The following is a 25945-nucleotide window of genomic DNA, read 5'->3' as shown; positions in this document are numbered from 1 at the left end:
GAGGTTCAACTAAGGCGGTGACTCGGGCTCGCAAACGACACCCCTTTCATCAAAGTGGGTTTCTCCTGTGGGACTTGTTCGCTCGTAATGGTGTCCGTGTCGAGTATGCTCTTCGCTAGCTTACCCCGGGTCCGTTCCGGACTTTCTTCTCATCGATGGCGTGGCTTTCGCTGAGATGCAGTTCCTCGGTTTCCCCGCAATCATTCCCCCAAAAGGTAACAAGATAACTCTTACGGCCGGTAAACTGACCCTTGCTTTCTACCTCTGAGATGAAAACTTACCGAGGCATTCCATTCTGATTACCAGATCCAAATATAAGAGAGACTCGATGCGCCACTCCAGCTTCATCATCTATAATTTCCCAATTTTGAATCATTCACCACCATGGAAGAGGATTACGACGTGATCATCATCGGCGCCGGCATTTCCGGCATCAACGCTGCCTACCGCCTACGATCTCAATTTCCGAAGCTTCGCTATGCTATTATAGAGGCACGCGAAAACGTCGGAGGTACCTGGGATCTTTTCAAATATCCCGGTATCCGGTCCGATTCGGACCTCTTTACATTCGGCTTTGCCTGGCACCCTTGGGATCAAGACAATCCAATTGCTCATGGCCATTCTATTGTCAAGTATCTGAAAAATGCCGCTGAGAAACATGGCATCGCAGAGAACATTCTCTTCAACCATCGCGTCATTGGCGCTGACTGGTCATCGGTTGACAACAAATGGTCACTCAGTGTTGAACACCAGCAGCAATCCAAATCCCTTACAGCCAGGTTCCTATTGCTTGGTACTGGATATTATGACTACAATACTCCTCTGCAGACTGAGATACCGGGGCTAGATCAGTTCCAAGGACAAGTCATCCACCCACAGTTCTGGCCAGAGGATCTTGACTATAGTAACAAAAAGATTGTCATTATTGGAAGTGGCGCCACAGCTGTGACACTTTTGCCGAAGCTGGCCGAGAAAGCAAATGTGACAATGTTACAGCGCAGCCCGACCTACATTCTGTCCGTGCCAAACAGAGCCAATTCCTGGCTGAGCTCAATACTCCCAACGTCGCTCCATCGCCGACTTCAACGAATCCGATTTCTCTACATATCTCGATATTTCTTCCTGTTTTGTCAATCCTTCCCAAGCTTCTCCAGTTGGCTTCTTGGTCGATCCATGACTCGACAGCTCCCTAAGCATATTCCTTCAAACCCGCACTTCCAACCTCGCTACAACCCATGGGAACAACGTCTATGCGTGTGTCCCGATGGTGATTTTTTCAAAAGTCTACATACAGGCCGAGCAGATGTGAAGACCGACACAATTCGCAACGTCTCTTCGTCTTCAATAGAACTAAATTCTGGCGAGACTCTTGATGCTGATATCATTGTCACTGCTACGGGACTCCGTCTGCAAGCTGCGGGTGGCATTTCTCTCTGCGTCGATGGTGTGCCTCAACATATTCCTGACAAATTCACTTGGCACGGTATGATGTTGCAGGATCTACCCAATCTTGCCTTCCTTCTGGGTTATGTCAATGCATCTTGGACCCTTGGTGCAGATGCGACATCACAATTTATCTGCCGGTTGTTGAAAGAGATGGAAGAACGCGGTGTCAAAGCGTCTGTCCCGAGAGTAGAGGCAGAAACTGCAGCAATTATGGCCCCTCGTCGCCTATTGAATCTGAACTCTACATACGTTCTGAAGGCACAAGACAATTTCCCCAAGGCAGGTAATCAGGGACCGTGGCAGCCACGTAATAACTATTTCGATGATATGAAGTTTGCTCAAAGGGGAACACTCGAAGGATTGGAATTCCTTGGGGCGAAGAAGACCTTGTAGATATCACATTGCTTTTATATGACTTTATTCTAGTCAGGTAGCTGAAACTCTTAGCATATTATCTTGAAAAATCCTCATAATGCTTTCAGTCTTTCGACTCGGAGTTAATAGAATAAGAAGAGTCGCCATATTTAGGAAAACCTCTTGTGGGGGTACCTCGCAGTGAGTCCAAAGGCACATGGGTTGTGAAAGACGATAACTTGTCAATCAATGTGCAGAATTGATGAACAAAGACTTGGACACAAAGCACCGAGAGACTTTTTAGAAATTATTAAGATCATTTCATTATTTAAATTCCCCTTCTTTTGACGGAGAATTCTATTCGCTCATGCCTCATGCTGATGGTCATCTCGTGAAACAAAGATCAAAGGACTACTAGTAATACTTACCTACGCCAACATCAAACATATAAAGATCCGAAACAACGCAAAGACCTCAGGTCCTTAAATTTTAAGCCCGAGACGTAAACCTCGGTGACTCAAGTACCGTTATCTCTTCAAAGTTTCTTTGAAATATTATCGAGCTATGAGTTCCGCTAGCTCGGCCCCATTTTTGATGGCCGTACCATATATCACCGATCGCCTTCGTTCGATCGTTCACATTCTAACCTGTCACTGTGTGGGCATCTCTGGGGATTTGAAGAATGATATTCCTATCAAGGTTATACATATTTGTGGTATGATCTCGACCATGCTTGAGTCCAACTCTGATCTGAACATCGACGAGATCAATCTTATTGGCACTGCGATCGATGTCATGGATGAGCAGGTCAACCTGCTCAAAGACCAGCCGGGACGGTCTCTTAAGGCATTAACTGCTTTTAAGGAACTGCTATCTAAAGTTATTGACTTACTACGAGAGAGAAGAGAAGCTCGAGATCTAGCTGAACCTTCTTCTAAGAGCCCCGAATGGATCGAAGCGGTATGGGAGAATTTTAATAAGGCCGTGGACGAGCATGCTTCTGAATCGGAAGACCCTGATGGCGTAAGGGATATTTACAATGACTTAATAGATCAATTTATTCTGGAGGGCCAAGAGAGATGCATGATCTCAAAAAGATCTGATCCCAGACGGTCTCTTAAGGTTCTGGTAGTAGTGGAGGATCTCACGCGTGGTTTAATCAAGCTTCGTAACACGCCGCCATAAATTCGCCGAAGCGAGGAATATAAGCTACAAGATCTATCTCATGATATCGAGTTGTCTGATATTTTTATAGAAGTCGGCATCAAATGTCGCTGCTATTTTTTGCAATTATTTACTCGGGCGATTGCGCATTTGATTCCCATGTTTCTTCGGGTCATGTCTTTAGAATTTTATACCGCCCTCGCCTATAAAGTTGCAGGCAATTATTATTGAAATCCAAAGAAAATTCTTTTTTATACTATGTAGTAAACTTCCCAATTTCAAGTTAACTCGTTGCTTAGTACCTAGGTATCCGCTCGGCTTTTTGAGGCTAGGTGACGAATCAGATGGGCTTGGCCTTAGATATTCTGTTATTGCGAAGGAGTAAAAAGTATAAAGCATAAAACTGGTAAACCCGGTAAGGTCTGTGTGACTTATTGCCATGGAAAAGCCACGCGCTGCTGATAGATTTGATTTTTCCATGAAAGATCTCACTCGAATTTGAAGCCCGGAATAGGCAGGCTGCACCAGCTCCATACGACTTCGAGTTTGGTAGTTCTTTTCCCATCATCAGCTACCCGATCTAATATCGGAATCAAAGTGTTTTTCTACTTCACATGTCATACCCACATGGCCACATCATCCAAATTGCCATTGTGGGCTCGCGGGGGTCGAAATAAGGGGCATGTTTTGGGCATGTATGGCCAGGTATGGGATCTCACCATCATATGAATAACGCATGAGATTTGTCAAAATTGAGTCATGTAGATCAAATCCATTGCGATTGCTCCGGGTAGAGGATTACGTGTGCACCTTACGCATAGGCACAATTTTCCAATGAAGGGGATCATAAAGATGTCAGTACCACTTAGTATTTGTAACACTGCAGGGCCTAGCTCGTGATCTACTTAATTCAAGACTGGATTAAACTTGCATCCTGGTGCTATTATCTTTAGAGTCGATTCCCTGATTGCTCGATTCCTGCTCTTTCACTCCCCGGTGGAGCGGTTTCATCATCGGTTGGATCTGCGCCTATTCTAGGATCGACAACATATGGGGCCGCGGAGACGAACTTAAGCCCCATGAGGGACTTTGTGCCTTGCCCTGCATAAATTGGAAAGCTTGGAGCTCAAAACATGGTCTGTGTCGGACCATTGATTAGCGATGGTGGTTCCTAGAAAGCTTGGTCCGCGGATCCGGGCAAAACTTAGCCATTTTCGGGTGCCCGAGTCCATTTTTAGGCCACTGAGGTGATTGAGGTCCAGAATATCGCGGGAGATCCGCATGGGTTCCATCTTTGATTGATTGGTCTAGTAGTTGCTATGAGTAAACTTGTGGGTGATGAGTATACTGGCAATACTTACGCCCGCGACCGTAAAATCAAGCAGGTGCATGTGCATGTGCTAAATCCAGTTCAAGTCATGAGTTGCTTCTATATTTGATTTCAGGTAATACTTGCCCAGGTTCCCTTTATTTCATCTTATTCTTCTGGTTTCTTTTTTCTCATGTTATCCCTTTATTTCCATTCATACGCTTACTCCTTGACAGCTCCTTCGCCGTCCTCCTCCACGCCTTTCTTCTTACACTATAGAATCTACTTCGACAATAAGCCCCGACTGTCTGTCACCTTCATTGTCACCCTCCACTAGGGGTTACTTACAATTCATTCTCGATGGGAATGGACTAGAGTTTACCACAGATGAAAGGTTCATCCGCTGGTCGGCCTCGAACCCCAAACACCCGCGCAACTGGCACATGCCCCGAAAGATATACGACAGCAGTTTGATTATATTTCTTGATTTTTTCACGCAAGTTCTATGCTGAGTTCTCTTTCAAGGATTGCTTCGGCTAACATATGTTTTTTAATAGTACTGCCATTAGTACTGCCGGCGTGAGTGGTTCGGAAACTCGTACGATTGGCCGCAACTAACCATGCATCGATAGAGCGCCGCAGCTGATCGTGCTCAACATGATTATGATATTGGGAAAGAATTTGCCCTTTTTCTATTCGTTTCACTGTCAGTTTCAGATTCTTTATACCTTGTATTTGACTAAGTTTTTGGTTGTGCTTGCAGATATCTACTGGGTCAATGTCTTGGAGGAATCATATTCCCATCGTTCTCAGAAGCCTTTGGGCGTAAAAGGCTATACATCATTAGCACTGGCCTGTACAGTGTCTTTTGTGTAGTTGTCGGTCTCTCGCCTTCTCTTGCCGGCATCGCAGTCGGTCGTTTTTTTCTCAGGATTCTTGTCGGCTATTCCGACTATTGTCGTGGCTGGCAGTATTGAAGATTTATATAATTCAAAAGACCGCATCTGGATGATCTTTCTTTGGGCTATGGTTGCCAATATGGGCATGTGTATAGGGCCAATCATCAGCACATATATCGCTGAGCACTTGGGATGGTAAGTAGCCGGTCCCCTGTTAGATTTTGATAGAATGGATACTCAACATCATCGGACATTTAGGCAGTGGACGTTTCATGTTGCAGCAATTGTGACTGGTGTGGTGTGTTTTCTTCTCATTGGGATTCGTGAGTCACGGCCCTCCTTAATTCTCGTACGAGAAGTGGCCAAACTGCGAAGTGAAACCGGCATCGATACGCTCAAAGCATTGAACCCCGATCATACACCGGACTTGATGACTTTCATTCGCCTCGCACTATTTCGTCCAATTCAGCTCTTCTTTACGGAGCCTATCATTTTCTTGGTCTCTACTATAAGTGCGATCGCATTCGCTATGGTCTATCTTTTCACAGAGGCCTTGCCTCCGGTGTACCAGTCAATGGGGTTCTCTAATGAATCGTCTACTCTTCCATTCCTGGCGATATGCATTGGTTTGGTTTTGGGATTACTAACCCGCATCAAAGATCATCGAAAAATCACATATGCCGAGGAGCAAGGTATCGTGCTAGAACCCGAACATAAACTCATCGGCTTCTCAATCGGAGCACCTTTGCTTGCTGGTGGGCTTTGGTGGTTTGCCTGGACTATTCCTCCATTGGTAGACGTAGACCATTTTTATTGGGTCGTATCGGCCATATCCTTGGTTTTCATTGGGTATTCATTGAATGAGTTCGACACCGTCCTTGGCGGATATCTAGCAGACAGTTATCTGAGTTTCTCTGCCAGTGGCTTTGCAACGCTTGCGCTCTTGCGCTCATTGCTGTCAGCTGCCTTTCCACTGTTTGCCGCGGATATGTTCGAAGGACTTGGTGCAAATGTAGCCTCGTCGATCCTCGCGGGTCTGGCTACTTTGTTTTGTGTTGTGCCACCGCTGTTCACAAAATATGGCAAGCAAATTCGAGCTCGCAGTAAGTTTGCTCGGTATAGCTTGGAGGTTTATCATGAGAACAGTATTGAGAAAAACGGACTTTGAATTTCCCCTGGAGTTGAGCGATATTGGTTGCTTAAAATCATGGCTCTGTCTCTATCAAGTAAAACTGAAGCTGCAATAGAACAAAATTGAGCATTGATTACTAGTAGTACTAGTGTTTTAGAGTCCAGGAGGCAATGAAAACACATATATTTCTCTTTGGCAATTAAAATAGATTTAGAGTATAGACTACTAGTAGTATAGATCATCTTGTTAGGCATCATAGTATTTTACTGCGGCATGATGATTTCTGCCTGAGGCCATCAATAAGCCCCCATCGCCTCCACCACTCACCTCCACCACTGGCAGCTCCGTCACTCGTGAACACTTCGATCCTCACCTCTCTCCCTCGTCTCAGCTCCTTTCTCCTCGAATTTGAACAAGGAAATCTACAGTTCCCCTTGACTTTGCACAACCTCACCTCGGCATTCCTGTCTGCCTATTCCCCCCACCACTTCAAGTCAGCAACTCCTCCCCCCGAGACCTCCCCCGCTCTCTCCCGTTGACATACCAAAGCCACACTCGCCGCACCCCGCCAGGTACAACGCCTCCACCAACACCGCTGTGGTCGATCGCGACTCCTCTTAAATACCAATTCCTATCCCCGTCTACCTCCTCCGCTCTACAGGTGAACGCAAACCCGCCACGATGTCGCAAATCAACTACCGTACCATCAACATCGACCAGCTCGACCCCGAGTCGTCGGTCAACTTCCCTATGGAGACTCTTCTCCCCGCTACTTTGCCCCAACCCGGAACCTCAAGTGAGGCGGCTAATGTCGCAACCCAAGTGCGACAACTGCTGCGCGGTGGTGACGCCGAGGGTGCGCTTCGTGCAGTTCTGGACACAGCACCGCTTGGCGGCGACGAGGGTGCTAAGCAGGTGCATCTTGCTACCGTGACTGAGGTGCTGCAGGGTATTCGCCAGGGCGAAATGACCCGTGTCCTAGAGGGTGTCTGTGCCGGAGATGGCGGGGCAGAGCGAGCGGATTGCTTGATGAAGTACCTGTATGTGTGCCCCGGGGGATCCAACCTCTCCAGACCGACGGTGCCCCATCTAGGCCTAGACAACTGTGCTAACTTGAACCAGCTACAAGGGCATGTCCTCCCCTGCCCCCGGCAGCGGATCCCAGTCGCCGCGCAACAAATCCGTTTCCCCGCAAAGCACCGGTGGCTTCTCGCAAATCCAAGGTCGCAACCTGGGTGAAGGTGGTGGTGGTCAGCAAATGAGCGTGCTACTGAACTGGCATGAAAAGCTAGTCGAAATTGCAGGCACCGGCTCAATCGTTCGAGTCATGACTGACCGCCGGACGGTTTAAGCGTGAAACAAGCAACAAATATCGCGATTTTCTTTTCTATATTATTACTCTTGGTAGAGGGTTGATTGCATTCCATAAAGTTTTCTTCTGCTAAATAGTCTTTCTCTTGTGTCGACTCTTTCAGCGTAGCTATTTTACAATTGATGTGCTATAAAATTATTGATAGGCCATCGTAGGCCATCTCCCAGGCTTTCTGTGCTCCCGTTTTTTTTTTCTGCGCCTTATATTTATGGCTTCTGGAAGTCACCTCCACCTAGGAGCTCCGAGAGGTTCATCTCACCACTTCCACGTTCCAAAGGTTGCGGCTGGTTTTTATCCTCCTTCCAACCGATCATGTAGATCAATCGGAATGTGGCCGGGATACCAGGCGCGCCCTCTTCCATATGCAGAGATCGGTAGATAGCTTCGTTGGCAAGCAATACCTCTCGCGACAAAGGCCCAGCCTCCCGGTGCAGAATTGCATTGCTTTCGCCCATCGCCTGCAGGTCCTGCATGAGCGCGAATGTATCTGGGAACTCGACCACAATATCCTCAACATCAACGGTAAGCATCTTGAATCCAGCACGATTCAGCAAGCTGCCCACATCCTTCACATCTGCCAGTGGTGATACATGCGGACTCACGCCGCCGCGTCGCTCCATGTCTGCCAGCTGGAGCGATCCACGTAGTTCGTAGAGGGTATCACCACCAAACATCGCCGCGATGAATGGGGCATCGGGCTTGAGCATTGTGTTGACTTGGTTGAGTAGGGCAGGGAGGTCATTGATCCAGTGGATCGATAATGATGAGAGCACCGCATCAAAGGTGTTGGGTTGGTAAGGTAGTGTTTCCAAGTCCGGAATCAGCTCACGGTGAATATTGATCTCCTTATTAAAGGGCATCTCTTCATCCCGGTACAGAAGCGCTCGCGAGGTATCCACACATGTTAATTTTGAGATACGTTCTGCTAGTGGTGGAGTCGATTGGCCCTCCGGCGCAGCCAGGTCAAGATCAGGTGTTGTTAGAGCCCGGGCAATGTTGCAGCTGTTTGCGCCTAGGTCGAGAACATTCGGGAATTCGCGCTTGATATCCTATTGATCCAAGAGAAGCTCTGAGTCAGCAAAATGTATCTGCTTAAGTTCTCCAGTGACGACAATCCTCGTTCCATTGGGCTCTTACCAGTAAGCGCTCGCATAATCGCCTTGCAACCTCATCTTTCAAATAATCGACTTTTCGGCTCTCTTCGACATTCTGGGCCGCCCGTTCTTTTTGGAGGCGCTTGGTCTTGCGGTTGAATACCTCCAGCATCGGATTGCCGGGGGTCTGGCTGGCGTATGTCCGGATGCTGGCGCTTGCGGCGAAGCACCGTCGGGGCACGGTGGCCCGAAATGTGTGTATAGGTATCATAAGCGTAATCGCTATATTCCGTAATTAGCTGACGTCCAAATCAAGGGTAGAGATATCCTAGAACCTTTTGTGCGGAGGGGGGTGGAGTGGGAGGTGAGTGAAAGGTGAAAGGGAAGGGCGAATCTTAAATTTTGTCTGACGTCGATTGTTGATGCGGAACCTCCGCAGCTTCTCTCCGCGACTGCTCGTGCACTCCGTCGCGCCCGCAATTGCGGCTCAACAATCTCGATTTCTGCGAGCTTCCTTACTCTCAGGTAACCACAAGTCTATCGGGAATAGCTACTGCTGCTTTCATTCTTTCTCTGGTTCGTTTTCGCGCCATAAACGCAGTCTCTACCCCCCACGACATGCGCAGCCAGGAGGGAGGCCCAAAGTCGTCGCCCGGGGACTTGCAAGAAAGACATGCTAACACCCGCTACCGATAGGGATCATCTCTATTTATCGGGCATCACCTTTCAGTACGCTCACTACACCAGTCGCCCTGGCCACTGGCCCTTCCCATTGTTACAACCCCCCCACCAACGCGAAGCATGACTTGACCGAGCAATAAACCCTCATATCAACCACCCGTCTCCTGATTAGCAAGATTCTCATCCTATAAACCAAAAATGGCCTGTCCATTTCCTTATACCTATGTCTCGTGCCCCTGTGCCGACACACCTATCCCCGACCCAGCCAGAAAGCGCAGGTCCAGGGAGTCGCCGCAGAAATCAACCCCCGAGCGCACAAATGCTAGCAGCGGTCAGGACACACAGGAAGTGAAACCGCCGCACACTCAAGATGAGCAAGATGAAGAGGAGGAGGAGGAGCAAACCTTCGACCCGAGATCACCTCGGTCCAACTTTTCACTATATCCACCTGAACAACTCCTTTACTGCGAAGATTGCCACCAGATCAAATGCCCGCGATGTATAACGGAGGAGATTGTGAGCTGGTACTGCCCGAACTGCTTATTTGAGACACCCAGCAGCATGGTGAGAGGAGATGCAAACCGGTATGTACACGTGCATCAATCCCTGTTCAAATACCACTGTTGCTCACCCAAGAAATCGCAGATGCGGTCGGAACTGCTTCAATTGTCCCGTCTGTACAGCTCCGCTATCTGTCAGTACAATTGAGAATGTCACAGGAAATGGAAATCAGCAAGGCCCTTGGGTCTTATCCTGTGGTTATTGTCTTTGGACAACGCTTGACATCGGTATCAAGTTCGACAAACCCACCAATATTCGCAACCAGCTACAGAAGATGACCGACTCTCTATCTGGCCCAGCATTTGATACTCGGTCAAGACAAGGATCCCGCGCTTTCGGCGATCTCAAATCACCTTTGTCCAATCTGGCATCTATTGAAGAGCCCGCTACTACTCAAGATGGTGCCGAAGAGCAACGCACGCAGAATGACCAGGAAGTTACGCCCCATCTCAGGCGCAGAGGCCCGATTTGCGACTCTGAAGAACTTCTATCGGTCACAAATTTCCGAGACATCGACTTCTCCAAGTGATCCTATGGGCTCGGACTTTGGGTTCTCGTCGCCCGGTGCGTTGAACCGACTCATGTCTCTGTATGCTTCATCGTCACGTCTAAGCGGACTTTATGGCGGAAATAAGAAGCAAAAGCCCAAGCCACCAGTCATGCGCGAAGCAATAAACGCTAGCGAGGGTCTTCGCATTGCCTCAGAAGACGGCGACGCCTCCATCATAGAGCGACTTGCTTCCCCGGATTGCGGTTGGGATGGCGTAGCATCACTGAGCCAGCGCACAGAACAATCTCCTGATGTCCGATTCTCCCATGACCTATTGCCATTACCGGTGCTTCTTCGCACAAAACGTGCTAAGCGATGCAAGTCCTGCAAGCATATTCTCGTCAAGCCCGAAACCAAACCACAATCTACACGCTTCCGTATTCGCCTTATTGCTCTCAGTTACATCCCACTCCCGACATTACGTCCCCTTACGCTTCCATCTTCGTCTCTGGTCCCGTCTCCGGCTCCAGATCTGAATGCACTGGCCCCGTTGCGTCCCGTCCATGTTCTGCTTACACTGAAGAATCACATGTTTGATCCGGTGCGCATTACCCTGGCTACTCCGTCTGTTACTCCAGGCCGCGTCGCAAGCAAAGTGACGGTGCTTTCCCCTCAATTCGACATTGGGCCCAACAGCGATGTCTGGGATGAGGCTTTACAAGGTGCGTCGGCGCCTATCACGACCGATCCTCGCCTCCGCGCTGCCGAGAAGGTTCCTGAGGCCGGCAAGGTCTGGGACAAGGGTCGCAATTGGACTACAGTTGTTCTTGAAGTGGTCCCAGGAACACTACCTGGCTCGGAAGCTGAGGGTGGAAAGGAAGGGGCCGATGAGGATGAGCTCGCAGTTGCTTCGCAGCAAGATGAGGATGTTCTCGAAATCCCAGTGTTTGTGCATATGGAATGGGATGCCGAGGCACAGCTCGAGCAGCAGAATGTTGGAAAGGAAGCTAAGCCAGGTGACTTGGTGGCTCGAGAGTTGGCCTACTGGATGGTGCTTGGTGTGGGGAGGATCACGGCGTCGTTGTAGTTGACAGGTGAAGAGGTGGTTGTTGTTGGCATTTTATTTTTCTTTCTTTCTTTCCATACCCCTGTGCATTTAGTTTTAGTAAATACTTGACTCAATGCTGTAAATTCTTCTACAATGTTGCATCGAACCCAGATAAAAGACAAAGAGGCATCTCAAAACCACTGACTGTAGCCACTACTGGGTATGATCAGCCTTAGAGCGGTCCGGGCGCTGCACTCAACTACGCAGGCATGTGTTTTGAAAGTCGGAATTGTTCGATTGGAATATTATCACATATCCCATCCCATCCTCATTAAGAGGAACACGGCTCGGATGGAAACTCATCTCCGTCGCCTCGCCCAGTAGTATGAAACGGAGGCCTTAAAAACCATGCACCAGTCAATGGGGGGCACATAACTCAAAAGAAAAACCCGTAATGCATTTTTTGGTTCTTTCACCCGTCATGCTCTCCTTGAATCTAGAGTGAATCCGGACCTAGAAACAAGCAACCCAAAATACACCTCATTTCCTTCCCACCCGCAAACAGCAAACGAGCAGCTTAGTACTCAGCACCGCTCTGGGGGAACTCGAAAACAACAGCACGGCCGGTCAACCGACGGTAGACCTCGCCGTAAGCATCGAGACGGTGGTCAACACCACCCTTCTCCTTCTCGTCCAGGACAACCTTCAGGGTCTTGGAGCCATCCTCCTTGGTGCGAGTGCGCTTGCCAACGATCTCGACGGGGTAGACGAGGTCGGACAGGATGGACTCGTGGACAGCGGTCAGAGTGCGGGAACGGGGGCGCTTCTGGGTCTGGTTGGAGCGCGAGGTGACGGAGCGCTTGGGGCGGGGCAGGATGCGGCGCTGAGCAACGAAGAGGACGTGGCGGTCAGAGAACTTCTTCTCGAGCTCGCGGGTCAGACTGTTGGCGAAAGAAAAAAATCCAAATTAGTCCCATTGTTCCAGGCCTTGGTAAAAAAAAAAAATTCCAGATTGTCGAGAGGTGTCGTCTTACCGCTGCTGGATCTTGTGGAATCCCTGGAGGAGAGGGACGGGGACGAAGATAACAATCGCCTTCTTGCCGTGGCCGACCTCGACCTGTTGGAGAGGGTATGTTAGTACTTTGTTGTTCCGAGGTGTCCGCACCCAATTATTGCGGGAGCAGAAAAAACCCAATTCTCGCCCTGCCGGAACTGTCGTCAAGGGAATGTGTGTGTCGAAGGTTCCATGTCTCTCGGAAGATCCCAATTCACTTTTCAGTTGCATTGGGACATTTACATTGCGAAATTGATGCAATCCCACAATGCCCACAAATATTTCCATCTCTTTCTCCGATAAGACCACCACAACGAGATTCCCTTGCGATGCGGTTCCGGAAGAGTTCGATAGGCGTGACGGATGCAATTCTTACCTCACGGGCAGAGGTGAACTGCAGAGGACGAAGGTTGGCCTTCAGGTCCTGGGTGTTGCTCTCGAGGTCGAAGAGAGCGCCGGCAATCGCGTTCTCCAGCTCGGAGGGGTTTTGCCGGGAGGGCGAGTTGGTGGCAATCTTGTTGATGGCAGCCATGATTGCGAGCGACGGGAGTGCTGCGAATTTGCTGGTTGAGGTCGGCGGAGGGTGAGGTCGGTCGGCGTTCAAGACGTGGGAATGGAATTTGCCCAGCTGTGGGATCCGGCTTAAGCGAGGGCACTACTTCCCAAAGGGGACTAGCGTTATTCTTTCCACTTAGGTGATGACTGTCACGTGACTCCTCAACCCTCGCGTGGCCGCTGATTGGCTGACAATTAATTGTAATCCTTACATCCTATGGGATGTATATGATTGCAATTGCGGTTGCTTGCATTACAAACTCTGCTGATGCGAAGATGCTCTACATGGCAGCAATGTACAGTTGCAAGAGTTCAATATTGCTATCGGTAAAGGGATATAGAAGTGAACAATGAGCATTGCTTAGGAGCAATCCAACAAGCAGAACGGGAGACGCCTGTACCCATGGGGAAATTTGCAAGGTGATTCAAAAAAGAAAATAAAAAAAAGACAGATCAACAAGCACAGCCTTCCTTTGCTGTCGCCGCACTTCGGTCGCCAAGGTTTACTCGAGAGTCCTCCGCCGACCGGCCTCCCAACGCAGTCTGGCCCGTGCCGGCACCGCCACGGCCGGTTTTCAGGCTGCTCTCGGGAATGGCATTAGCGATGGCAGTGAAAACGTCCACCACGTTAGTTCCGGTCTTAGCACTAGTCTCAAAGAACAAGAGACCCTCCTCATCTGCATATGAGCTCGCTTCACGGGTCGACACTTTTCGAGCATCGCCAGGGGTCGTGTCCTGCTCTTCGCCTTCCTCCGCAGCACCCTCTTCTCCATCATCTCTAACGGGCTCGCTCTCAGATTCAGTGGCCGTTGCCGCTGAAGTATCGCCGCCGTCGTTGGTCAAGTCCAGCTTGTTACCGACAAGAGCGATGACGATTCCGGGGCTTGCTTGGCGCTGGAGCTCGGCAACCCAGTGCTTTGCTTTCGTCAGGGACGAGGGCTTGGTGACATCGTAGACCACGAGAGCGGCTTGTGCATTGCGGTAGTACATCGGAGCGAGAGAAGCGAATCGTTCCTGGCCTGCAGTATCCCAAATCTCAAACTTGATTGTGCGTGTAGGAAGAGAGCATTTCTGTGTCAGGAAGGCAGCTGAGCAATAAGGTTAGCCGGGAATGTTCCGAGGTTGTGCTTAGGGATTTCCGAGGCTCTATGGCTTTCTTGGGAATTAGACTGAATGTCATAATCCTAGTACGCAGAGAGCGCCATCTTTAAGACAGGCTTCGCAGAGAACGCAGGCAGCAGCCTTCCCCTCAAGCCAAAGCGCTCATCTGGAGGTGTTCCTTACCGCCGATGGTGGGCTCCTTGTTTTCTTGGAAATCATCGTTGACAAATCGAAGAACAAGTGACGACTGCAAGTAAAAAGAAAGTTCATCAGCAACTAAACCCCGTGAAACTTGGGAGGACAACTGTACCTTGCCGACGGCAGCCTCGCCCAACAAAACTAGCTTCACGCTGCTGCTCGGCTTCGGAGCGTTTGCGCCGGCTGACTCGGACATGACTGAGACAGTAGAATAAGGTGTGAGATAGAAAGATAGCAAGGATTAGGCCGTCCTGCAGAGAGCGACGCCTGACAAATAGTTAGGTGATCGGGCAGGCGGGTGAGCCGGCAGGTTCAGCTGCGATGCTGGTAGCTGGTATTCAAGGATTATATGAGTGAGAGATGGTCTGTTTCACAATCTCAATTTCCTCGTGCTGTTGGGATGAGTAAAAGCTCGATGTCGCAATTCACGGGGAAGCAGGAGGTCGTGGTGGAGGCTGCCGGGCGATGATGATGATGGTTGAGGTCCTGTTCCGGTTTAGCGTGAGCCGTACTTCCTTTGGTCACGGGATCTCTGGTACAGCCTCCGAGGTAGATGGAAATGAATTTATTTGAATTACATTTAATCTGAGAATTAATTGTGCGCGGAGCTATGGGGTGAGACATTACTATGGCAAATTGCATCTCATAAACCTAAGACACACTATCTTCAAGTTGGAAAGCTCAAAAAATACTAGTAGTACCATTGACGACTCGGAGACCAGCTGGACCTAACTCACAAAGATATATTCAACTGCCCCCGGGCCTCCGGGTCCACTTTTTATACTAGCCTGAGTTCAAGTTGAGGTCGCTTCAAGTTGAAGGCTGGGACCTTTAGTTTAGTCCTGCAAATAATAGTAAATAGTTCTAGGTAACGAGTAATCTTTTAACTTGAATTTAGTACTATTTCGTTAATATTCAATTTGAAATTTATTACTTACTAGTAGATTGAGGCGAGCAGGCAATCCCAGTACAGTTCAGGTTATTACTAGTAGCCCCTGGAGAATCTATGCGAAGCATCAGAAAATATAAGATACCGAGCAGGTCATATAACACATGTTGAGATCGCAAATCTTAGTGACGTATCCCTGTCAGGATGTCGTGATGTCGTTCTTGATAACTGCTTTTGGGGCAACGTGGACGAACATGAATAGGCTGCTACTAGTATACTAGTAAATTTTACATAACGAAAGCGATTTTCAAGCTTAGCGCAAACCGAAACAACACCGGGATACCTTACTTAAACCAATGCCATTGCAGTTAACTATCAAAGCCAAATGCCAGAGTCGTTCAAATTCTGATCACGGCCAAGGCGCAACCAAAAAATAACATGGCGATCGACACGAAGAATCCTAGACACGGAAAGTTTGATAGGATTCTTTCCATGAGAAGCACAAAGCAAAATTGATGGCTATTAAGATCGCACTATATCTTCCTTCGCTCAACAGCTCAGCACTTGCGGTCTGGACCTAAGAGGCCTGTTATTGAATGGCGGTCATTCATCACAACCTAGAAAATTGAGAGAACACAAGACAAATTGTCGAGAAAGACAATTGAGTTCTCAGACCTTGCTAGATGAGGGGTTGTGGGTCCAGGGAAGAACTCTCTGTGGAGGAGTTCTTGTTCCTGGACACGACGTGATTCACGGACTAGTGCCCAACAGGCATGCGAGATGATGTCGGGCGCCAGTGGGACCCCAGTCGGGCCCGGGATCTATCTGCCGATGCATCAACAGGTGCCCGGGGATCGAAATCAGCCTGGCGGTTCCTGGCTCGGCATTAGTCCCCAAGCAAACCTGCCCGACGCTCAGTCTAGTATACGTAGCTGTCAAGTCCGAGCGACACGACATTTGGGCTACACGAACATGCCCGTGCTTTTCGAGTTCTAGGGCGGGGATGGGACCTGTAGAGAATCTGGCCACGGATCGGAGGTCTAGAACCGAATCACTGCGTTCAAAATATCGTCATGGTTTAAGGAGGAAGCAGAGACAATAAATGATAGACGCTTTGATTTCGCGATTGTGCGCAACATAATATACAGGCATGAAGTGAATAAACCCAGATACAAATACAGAAACATAAAGTCAAAAGGTAATTTTGCGCGTCAATAAACGTACTATTGTGACCGCGAGGTCCGAAGGTCTAAGTCTTCTGGTATCAGTCCATGCATCCCATGCAATAAATTCCGTCCCATCTATGCCATAACGCCGTGGAAAAAAGAGTCAAACGAAAAGCAGATAACCACAAGACAGCAGGATAATAAAAAAGAAAAGAAAGAACAAAAAGGCACTTTTGAGAGGTCGAAGTGAGGTCATCTCGGTATTTGTCGTAACAGAAGAAAGAAGAGGTGATCGAAATGAAGGAGGTGAAGGTATCCGAGATAACGGCAAGGCGCACGTGCGAAGACGAAAAAAATGAAGAAAAGATAAAACCGAAGAAGTGTCGACGCTGGAAATCCGAACCCGATGCAGAATTGAAGAAATTAAAAAGGGTATAATGAGGTCGCGCAAGGCCAGTGGCGAATCAGTAGCAAAGATATGACCGAGAGATGTGAAAAAAAAGTCACAAGTGGAAAAATAGTGTTACAAATGTCTGCAACTAAGGTTAGCCTTGATGCCCAAAACGAGGCGGGTGCATTAGGGTACTCACCGAAAGATAGAGCAAACTCCGAACGTAGAGGCGTCAAACCCTCAGGAAGCGTAGGCGCCTGACAGATCCAAAACATCGCCAGAAAGCAGGATATGTGTGCTGAATAAGGGTATCATCGCAGGTGATTATTTAGGTGGTGGGGGAGGAGCACCAGGCTTCTTGACGCCCGTTGTATCGTAGGCGCCGCGTCCCATGTTGAAAGCTGATAGGTCTCGGAGAATCATGTTGAGGTCTGCGAAAGCAATCATTGTCAGGGAAGCTTGCGACGAAGATGATGATGCGAAAGACGATGGCAGCAAAGATATCGCGAATGCGACACGGCAGGGTTAAGAATGAGATGGAATAACTCACCAGGTAAATACCACGAACGGGTCTTAAATAGTAGTTATTTCTTTCTCGGCCGGAGAATCGTAGGCAAACGAACTCCCAATCCACCCCCCGTAGCAAAAGCGAAAAGAACCGAGTCTAGACAGGGACGGGCGGTACAGGCGATGGGATGTGGATGCAGTCAAGATCGGAAGACGGATCCTTTTTAAAAGTAAACCTGACTTCACTGGAACAATGCGGGCACCAACAGGTTGTAGGGCAGGAATGTGACGACTGAGAAACCGACAAATAGAGAATGGCGGACGGCTGGTTTTAGAGGCGTCGACAGGTCGTTGCTGGTTGCTTTTTATTTGGGCTCCACCGGTAGATCGCGTCAATCGGATTTCCCCCAAGGAAACGATAAATCCGCAAGTAACCAGAAAAGTACTTCCAAAAAAAGAAAATCAAATAGGAATATTCAATCAACAAGATAGGCGCGAGGGTGGCTGCAGAATCAAGGCCATGAAATCGCGATCTGAACCAGCAAAACGGCTGAGAAGGGATATGAAGCCAAGTCGGCAAGGGAGACCCTGGAAAGGAGAAAGTCGCGGAACTGGGGTCCGGTAGATCCGGTTGAAAACCAGAAGGATGTTATCGCAAGGGAGAAGGGAGAAGACAGGGCGGGTAATAGGGAGGGCGTTTTGATGGCAGGGAGGAGGAGGTGGAGGAGGATTATGATAGTTTGTTGACGATAGTCAAGTATGCGAAAAGAAGGGAGAAAAAAGTCCGGAGGGAGCAAGAGATAATTAAATAAGAAGAGACTATCTTAGGGTAACAGGGGTGTGCGAGCAGTGATTGCGTAGATATAGCATGAATGAAAGGGAAAAAAAAAATAATTATGGTAATGGAGATGGAAATGGAAATGAAAAGTAAAAAAAAAAAATTAAAAAGGAATAAAATAGAAAATCAATTAAAAAATAATAATTAAAAAAAAATGGAAATGAGCAAAAAGACTAGGATGATCTTCTCAGTTCCTTTTTCTGGAATAAATAAAAACATAAAACCAGACTAAAATCAATAAATCGAAATTACCTAAACCAACGCAAAAAGGAAATTAATCCAGATCATAAGCTTATGGGCCCCGGTTTTTCTTTGTTTAGCAGCGAGCGGCTCTCCCGCGTCCCCTGGTCCCGGAACAGGAACGCGCCCCCTTTCTGCGTTCTCCAACGTCTGTTAATCCCGGTAGTGTTGCAGTAGCGCCAGGGCGGATCGGGGCCTGATTTTTGCTATCGATGGTCTACTCTGTGGCCTCTGATCCATCACAATTAGATCGTGGATCTATCCAGTCTTGCCCCTCCCCCCTTGATATGTATCCATACTACAAAGTGCATAAGTGTTTGGGACTCCTCTGCTTCCCCTTCCCCCCGGGCCCAACAAACGAAAGTACCGTGCAGATGGACGATTCCCGACAGAGATCATCACCCTGATCCAGACGAGCTCTGGTACTCCACTGGAAGGGGAAGCTAGGAACCGAATCTCCGGGCTGCCCTCTTGCATAAGTGGAGAAGGGGGAGCAGCCGCAGGAACAGAAACGGATCCATCCGAACTGGACATCGGGACTCGCGTGGTCGGGCTCCATACGGACAGATGGTCCTTTTTTCTTACTGGATGAAGTTCTCGTCACTAGCCCTTCCAACCTTCTCAACCCTAATGCCAGGGGTCCCTTGGGCGCTGACATATGATGCCTAGGTACGGAATAGAGAGTCCATTGCCGGTAACTAGTCACCAACAGAACGAGCCACTTTGGATGTGTAGAGAATCGGTATCATCCCTGGCCAACCTAGGTAAGTACACATGTACGTAGGTACTTTCGCCGGTTGTCTCGTGGAGCTCTAGGCTCATCCAAAGATCCATCTGTCAAGTAATCAAGACCAGACATTCGGCTTTCTGAGCGGTCCGCCGTGCAGTCGTTTAGTGTACTCCTGTCCAGTCGAACACACTCAACACATCACAGGTAAAATCATAGGTCAAACTAATCCCAAAAATAACGAAACACAGCGAAAGACAAGAAACGATGAATAAAAAATGGGAAAACAGTCTCGGAAGCCTTGCTGTGGTCCCTTTCCCCTCCAATCGCCTGTCGCTTCAGTCTCCCCAGGGCCCCTTGGGCGCTTTTCGTCGCAGACACCTCCAAACAAAGCCAATCGACATCAGGCTTCCCCCTGATCACGCTCAGGTTTGAACGTTAGGTGATACTACTCATTTTTGTCTCATCCACGGATCACTCTATCGCTCGTAGCTGTCTCTTTTATTCCTTTCCCATTCTCTCACATTCGATCGATCCGAACTTGACTCCATCATAGGGGGTGGGCCCCCGCCACCTCTCAGGCGAGGGACCCATTATCGCCTGTGTATCGATGAATCAGAGCCTCTAGCGAGCCCACTCCCGGTCTCGGTTACGTATGAACATTCTTCTCGCCTTCTAGCCTTTCTAGTTTCCCAGGGTCTTGGGTCATGGTGAGGAGTATGGGCGTTACCAAAAGGTTTAGCCGTAAATTCTCCATGGAAACATTCTGGACTCCTTCTTTCTCCGTTCAAGCACTGCAGAAAACAGTTACGCCCCCCCAGCTCCACCCCCATATCCTGTCCCCCCTTTTACAGTATTCGCCATGTACATCTACGCGGTATCTTTGGTCCCGCCTACACTCAAGGGACGGAGTAAACTATGTTTCCATTCTGTACTCTCCGTACTCCGTTATACCAAGATATATTAAGGGTTGCAGCTGACGCAAATCACGGATTTCGCCACACTGGAGCCGCGCCGTGCATCCAGCCACAATCCTTTCCTCCGGTGGAGGGTGTGACGGGACATATCAGTCGCTGAGTCGTTGCGTCAGATCAAACGCGCCAGGTGTCCCTTTCCCCCCGGGCCTTTCCCCTGATGGTGGCTTTAGACAGTTAGGTTCGTAAGTCTGTTTCAGCTGTGTCACTGACTCCTCAAGCCCGGGGAAACTAGATACTCACTGATATTGAATCAATCTATTGAAATCGGGACCGGTGATCTACCGCGGAATATCCTCCTATCCTCCGGGGCCGTTAGCGAGATCGAGACGATACTGGTGAAACTTTGCTCCCCCACGCGGAAGTTGATCGCGAATATGTACATGGTACATATGGAGTAGGTCCGGAGTAATATTGTTTATCGAATTCGTTTTTCCGTTGCTGGGGTACTCACTCGTGTTGTCCCCAGCCGCTGATGGAGTTCTTCCCCATCCTTTCTCCAAGGGACCGTTTCCTATTCGCGATGATGGGACCAGTGCCCGAAAGACTGGCCCTGGAGGGATAGTGACGATGATCCTCTGTGGGGCGCACGCGGTAGAGTCGCCCCAAATAATGGGCCCGGCGGTATTTTACGTTGCACTAGGGCGACTCAATGCGGGCAGGACACGCAGTTCCGTCGGGGGTTTTGTATTCGTACGAAAAAAGCGGACTTGAAACTTACAGGAAAACGAGCTTCCTCTTCGTCCATGGTGGACCCGGCAACTGGGGGAAAGTCTCCATCTTCGGGAAGACCCCATTTCTCTTACAGCTAGAACCACGCTAGAAAGAAACGAAAGCCAAAAAAAACTCTCTCAGAGGAAGACCCAACTGTTTTTCTGATCGCTCAAATAGGAAGGCTTCTCAATCTTAATCAACTAGGCTCCTCTCGCCGGGCTCGTACTCCGTTCTCCCCGTTGGGTACCTTGTGTATGTTGTAGGTCGGTCTAGGTTCCCACCAAATTGAGGGCCATGATTTTCTGACAGCCTCTAACGGCCCGTCCTTTGATCCAAGGTTCTGGTTCTGTTGGTTCCCTGGGTTTCTACACTACTAGTAGGCTCTATCCCGAGCCGATCCTGTCGGATGAGCTCGCCACAGCGGGTTCCTGGATGCGTCTCCAGAGTGCGGCTCGATGCATTAGTTCTCCCGCTGAAACAAGGTTTAGCTGGATTGCATGAACTGGACTGTCGTTCTTCTTTGTTCAACTCCGTGGATCCTTAACCCACCAAACCATCGTCGATCCTTGCCTGCATGGAGCACATAAAACAGCTGCAGAGTACGGAGGACATGTACAACGTACAGACATCTCTTTGGCGTAGTGCATGTATGGAATAAAGCATCATAGATAGAAATCAGATATGAAAAATTTCCGATCGGGATACCGTATATAGAAACATCGCTGCCGTCCCGTGCGTAGACGCAGTCCGCTTGCATGGTGGCGCTGGGCCAGGACCAACTGGAAGCGAAGAAGCAAAGCCGACGCCGCACCCTGCAGATTGAGCACCATCAAGCAGGGGACCACCTGGATCTTCTTTGTTTTGACAGCCGTCGATCGATGTGTCAATCCCTCAAAAATGCGGCCTTGTCTAGGTACGCGTACTTTGCTTTCATTGTTTGTTCCAGACGGGTCATTCGCCCAAAATTTACAACCACAGGGATGTGATTTCAGAGTGGCGTAGCTAGGGCTGCGCGGAAGTGAAGCCGGACGATCCTAGCGAGGATTTTCCTGGAAATCCAGCTCCATAAACAGAATCATTCTGGAACAAGTGGAATCCAAGTTTGATCCACCATGTCCACCCAAGTCCACCTTTTCCTCCACCGTCGCTGGGCCTGGAGCTCACAAGTCCGCTGTGCTCCGCAACGGCAATCGTGAAAGGAAAGAGACAAGCAAAGAGGAAAAGAAAAGAAATGGACCTGCACCCACCCGAGTGCTTGGAACCTGTAAAGACTACTGTATGATCCACGATGCATCTGTAGGCCGAATAGCCCGGGATCTAAGGTGGCTAGTATCTTCGCCGTACTCCGTAAAGTAGGGCTACTTCCGGAACTCACCACACCTCTACTTCCGCACATAATCGTAGTAAACCATCATTCGTTCACCCCTTTTTGAATTAACCAATCCCCTCAAGTCTTGCTAGTTCGATAGTTGAGATCACCGGAAGACCGCACCGCGGCGAGACCCGCGATGGAGATCCTTTGTCTGCACGCCGCTCTCCGTCAAGCCAGCCGGAAACCATCCAGTGGAGTTAGTGGTTCCATTTTGGGAAACGAGTGACAGCCTCCAATCCTCCAAGCTTCCAAGCTTCCCAGGTGCCAGGCGAGCAGTATGATGATGATCGCTCCCTCTCCACGGCCCCAACACCCACCATGTCGGGTTCGATCGTCCATCCTTTCCCTCCCTGCCGGGTCAGCCGCCCCTGACTTTCCCTCTCTTGCGTTCTCCATTCTCCATATCGCGTCGCCCTAAAGTACTGTGACGCAGGTCCAGCCTCGAGGCATGGGGGGAGGGGCCACAACCAGTATCTTTGCCCTCGATCGAGCCAAACACAGTACAATATGGATACACTTCACGCCAGTGCGACCCACCAAATGAGCCAGAAAAGAGCTAAAGAGGGTCCGGCTCCTTCGTCAGGGGTTCCGCGACCAGTCGAATGCTAACGCCTGATGTTTCCATCCCGCTAGTGGAGATTCACAGCTTCCAGATGTGCGCCCCCGAGGAAATGAGAGGTTGGGAGAGGCAAAAAAAATCAACCCCCTGGGATCAGGGAAAAAGGAAAGAAGTGGCTGTCACGCCAGATCGGTCGCGCGCATTGCGCCCAAATGCAGAATGACACACCAAATCTGAAAAGCACGACACTTTGGTGGTGCATTGCATTGTCGATCGAGAGGACTTGGGATAGTACTGCATCCTGGCTGCAGAGTACTCGACATGGAGTACATCTCCGTACATGTCCAACCACTGTGCCGGGCCACATCGTCTCCAAGATTGACTGAAGGTGACATACATGCTGCATTCGATCGACTGCACCATGCACTTCTGTACAACCGTGCAGGGAGAGATCAGAAGTACGAAGGGCTGAGAGGCGCTTATGCAGCCTAAACCTGCACTCCGTACATGAGAGGAGGACCTAAAAGATCCCACCGCTAAGGTTAGACTCGGATCTGCCGACTGCTATTATCTTGCAGATCCGCGCTATCTTCTGTTGGTTCACATTGATCTCCTCGGAAAAGCAGATTAATCTCACTCAGCGATCGACCAATCTCATGCTGCTCCCGATAAGAATATCTGCTTTCCCTACCCGCATCGTGCATTACACTAGGGGATCAACCTTGAGGAGGAGCGGGGAAGCAGATTCCCCCCCGACGCAAGCTGTCGAATCTGCCCACTTGAGCCCGATTGATACATCACATTCATTCCTCTGGTGGTGGGTTGCCGCCCAATGACATGGTGGGCGGACACTCCGACCGCCTGATCTTCGGCCAGGTTTGACTGAAAGATGCATTGGTATGCAGGGACCTATCGAGTCCCCTACCCAAGAATGACAAAAAAAAAGAGACTGGGACCGGTGTGAGGCGCAAAAAGTTGACGAACTGTGCGCTGCGTTCCTGAACCCTATTTTACAAGACACTACATTTCTTGACGCGTCGATTGCTTTTCCACCAGTCATGTTACCTTTCACAAACACTCAAAAAAAGAAGTTTAAATGTGAACCTGTCACATCTGGATTTGGAATTAAATATGTACAGGCCATATTCAACAATCGTACTTATGTCCTGTCGCCGTCCTTTAGTCCCTCTCTTGAAATCGCCTCCTCGCCGGAAATCAAGATCGTGAACAGACAATGTGGTATGCCATTTCGAACTGCGGATTTCCGATTAGCAAGCAATATCTTTAACCTTCTCCCCGTCTTGAGATTGACTCACCTGTTCATTGGTCTGGCAAATCAGCGTGCGGGGCCCCTTGCCGCCGCCCTTGGAGATATCCTTCACGGTCTGATCCTCCTCCACCCCCTTTGTCATTAGCGTCGGAGTCAATCGCCACGCCTAGACTCGAACATTTCTCGGCCAATATTCGCCGTAATAGCGAACTCTTCTCGCCAATGCCGCCGGCGAAAACGAGCGCATCGACCTCGCCCCCCAGCTTGACGTAGTAGTTTCCAATGTATCCCAAGATGCGGTCAACGAGGATATCAAAGGCAAGCTTGTGAGCCTCCGACGGCGGGTTTTCAACTGCAATTTGCGAGAAGTCCGTGGTTCCGGTCAGAGCCTTCCAGCCTGATTTCTTGTTGAGTATTTCCTCTGCCTAATTATGACGCCGCAAGTTAGTGGCCAGGAAATGGCGAACAAAGAAAGGGCTAACTTCTCACCATGCTTAGATGCATGTCTTTGGTGCTCGCGGGACTCAATTTCCCGGCCTCGTTTGTATAATGGAACACTAACCTACAAGAACGAGGACAGTCAGCCTTATTATTCGCACGAGGATCTACCATCAGCATTATGGGAATCACTCACGAGGGATCAATATCTCCACTTCGTGTCGCTCCAGGCAAGCCGGCCAGGGGTGTGAGGCCCATTCTATCCGTCTGTTAGCGTTTAATTCTCACGGGTCTGCCAAGGTGGGTATCTCACGAGGTATCGATGGATTTGCCCTCCTTGATCGCACAGATCGAAGCACCACTTCCAATGTGCATAACAATCAAATTGGTTTTCTCCGCCGGCTTGCCCAAGAATTGAGCCACGGAGCGAAGAATGAACGAGTAGCTGATTCCGTGGAACCCGTACTTGCGCAGTCCATTAGCTTTGGCGATTTGCTGGTTGATTGGGTATGTCTTCACATGAAGAGGCATTGTCTGGTGGAAGGCCGAATCGAAGAATGTTATGCTTGCCACACTTGGAAGTTCTTTCTTGCATAGTCGAATGATTTCTAGTGCAGAGAAGTTATGTCTGTTGCCCCAAAGAAATTGTCAATATACACATCACAGTCTTGTTGGGTTGATTCTTGTTTTCTCCACGTACAGCGGTGCTAGGTCTTCTAGTGCTTCGAGACGATGAAGTGTATCGTCATTTATCTCAATCTCTTCGAAATTGTCGCCGCCATGAACGACTCGGTGACAGATGTACGCGAGATCATTGTCGCTAGCAACCTCGGATAATTCGGGATCGCTGAAGCAGCGCTGGAGGATGTACTTGAAGGCATCTTGCGGTGTGGCTAAATTTTCCTGTGGTTGTTCCTTCTGTTTAAACTCGCCCCGCTGGTATTTGAAGGTGGCAGGTGGCGCTGTGATGCCGGACACTTGCGCATCGGCGATAGCGCGCGGGGGGTTTGTGAATGTATAGAAGGTCACTTTAACCGAGGACGAGCCAGCGTTGACGGCCAGAATAGACTTGGCCATAGCAGCTACACGCCAAACTGGTTCAACAGGTCTCTGTCGCAAGAATGAGGTGAGAGTGGTTCAAATGGATCTTGGATGGGCGACCGGCGTTGTGAAGGTGATGTCAGGATGGCCGTTGTGACGTCGACCGGAAGGGAAAAGGCGGATAAAATACCCCCCCTATCAACCGGTTATGGCCAGACCCCATGGCATGACCCATGAATGTGGTAATTGTCTGATAAATGCGTCCGATTTGTTTTCACAATCCCTAATTCTCAACAATCGATCATTCAATCAATCTGTTGCCCTTTTGAGCCGTTTTACATCTATATTTTTTATACTTCGT

At 49.3% G+C, this 25945-nt stretch overlaps 10 protein-coding genes across 10 annotated transcripts; 5 read left to right on the top strand and 5 right to left on the bottom strand.

The window, feature by feature from the left end:
* Positions 1 to 384: 384 nt before the first annotated feature.
* Positions 385 to 1839, top strand: N7509_009166 (flavin-containing monooxygenase; the record flags this gene model as incomplete). Its single annotated transcript, XM_056633803.1, has 1 exon — positions 385 to 1839. The coding sequence occupies one exon, from the start codon at positions 385 to 387 to the stop codon at positions 1837 to 1839; it is 1455 nt and encodes a 484-aa protein (XP_056484423.1).
* Positions 1840 to 2529: 690 nt separating this feature from the next.
* On the top strand, positions 2530 to 2985 carry N7509_009165 (uncharacterized protein; the record flags this gene model as incomplete). The annotated part of the gene is made up of 1 exon (XM_056633802.1): positions 2530 to 2985. One exon carries the CDS (start codon positions 2530 to 2532, stop codon positions 2983 to 2985), a length of 456 nt encoding a protein of 151 aa, XP_056484422.1.
* Positions 2986 to 5311: 2326 nt separating this feature from the next.
* N7509_009164 (uncharacterized protein) lies at positions 5312 to 6340 on the top strand (the record flags this gene model as incomplete). The annotated part of the gene is made up of 2 exons (XM_056633801.1): positions 5312 to 5367; positions 5431 to 6340. The coding sequence occupies 2 exons, from the start codon at positions 5312 to 5314 to the stop codon at positions 6338 to 6340; spliced, it is 966 nt and encodes a 321-aa protein (XP_056484421.1).
* A 645-nt stretch (positions 6341 to 6985) lies between these two features.
* Positions 6986 to 7655, top strand: N7509_009163 (actin-related protein 2/3 complex subunit 5 family protein; the record flags this gene model as incomplete). Its single annotated transcript, XM_056633800.1, has 2 exons — positions 6986 to 7344; positions 7427 to 7655. The coding sequence occupies 2 exons, from the start codon at positions 6986 to 6988 to the stop codon at positions 7653 to 7655; spliced, it is 588 nt and encodes a 195-aa protein (XP_056484420.1).
* Positions 7656 to 7882: 227 nt separating this feature from the next.
* N7509_009162 (uncharacterized protein) lies at positions 7883 to 9041 on the bottom strand (the record flags this gene model as incomplete). The annotated part of the gene is made up of 2 exons (XM_056633799.1): positions 7883 to 8725; positions 8814 to 9041. 2 exons carry the CDS (start codon positions 9039 to 9041, stop codon positions 7883 to 7885), a joined length of 1071 nt encoding a protein of 356 aa, XP_056484419.1.
* A 608-nt stretch (positions 9042 to 9649) lies between these two features.
* Positions 9650 to 11589, top strand: N7509_009161 (putative dynactin Arp1 p62 subunit RO2; the record flags this gene model as incomplete). The annotated part of the gene is made up of 3 exons (XM_056633798.1): positions 9650 to 10035; positions 10097 to 10413; positions 10466 to 11589. 3 exons carry the CDS (start codon positions 9650 to 9652, stop codon positions 11587 to 11589), a joined length of 1827 nt encoding a protein of 608 aa, XP_056484418.1.
* Positions 11590 to 12127: 538 nt separating this feature from the next.
* On the bottom strand, positions 12128 to 13136 carry N7509_009160 (40S ribosomal protein eS7; the record flags this gene model as incomplete). Its single annotated transcript, XM_056633797.1, has 3 exons — positions 12128 to 12491; positions 12585 to 12667; positions 12981 to 13136. The coding sequence occupies 3 exons, from the start codon at positions 13134 to 13136 to the stop codon at positions 12128 to 12130; spliced, it is 603 nt and encodes a 200-aa protein (XP_056484417.1).
* A 476-nt stretch (positions 13137 to 13612) lies between these two features.
* N7509_009159 (Rab family GTPase) lies at positions 13613 to 14654 on the bottom strand (the record flags this gene model as incomplete). The annotated part of the gene is made up of 2 exons (XM_056633796.1): positions 13613 to 14247; positions 14444 to 14654. The coding sequence occupies 2 exons, from the start codon at positions 14652 to 14654 to the stop codon at positions 13613 to 13615; spliced, it is 846 nt and encodes a 281-aa protein (XP_056484416.1).
* A 5986-nt stretch (positions 14655 to 20640) lies between these two features.
* Positions 20641 to 20938, bottom strand: N7509_009158 (uncharacterized protein; the record flags this gene model as incomplete). Its single annotated transcript, XM_056633795.1, has 2 exons — positions 20641 to 20829; positions 20912 to 20938. 2 exons carry the CDS (start codon positions 20936 to 20938, stop codon positions 20641 to 20643), a joined length of 216 nt encoding a protein of 71 aa, XP_056484415.1.
* Positions 20939 to 24050: 3112 nt separating this feature from the next.
* Positions 24051 to 25620, bottom strand: N7509_009157 (uncharacterized protein; the record flags this gene model as incomplete). The annotated part of the gene is made up of 7 exons (XM_056633794.1): positions 24051 to 24089; positions 24152 to 24238; positions 24270 to 24530; positions 24595 to 24667; positions 24740 to 24802; positions 24857 to 25171; positions 25244 to 25620. The coding sequence occupies 7 exons, from the start codon at positions 25618 to 25620 to the stop codon at positions 24051 to 24053; spliced, it is 1215 nt and encodes a 404-aa protein (XP_056484414.1).
* Positions 25621 to 25945: the final 325 nt, after the last annotated feature.

Source organism: Penicillium cosmopolitanum (assembly GCF_028827165.1).
Source record: "Penicillium cosmopolitanum strain IBT 29677 chromosome Unknown utg000009l:1.0-9042332.0:1.0-9050551.0, whole genome shotgun sequence".
Lineage (NCBI taxonomy): Eukaryota > Fungi > Ascomycota > Eurotiomycetes > Eurotiales > Aspergillaceae > Penicillium > Penicillium cosmopolitanum.
The sequence above is the reverse complement of the archived record's forward strand: the minus strand, read 5'-3'. Positions and strand labels throughout refer to the sequence as shown.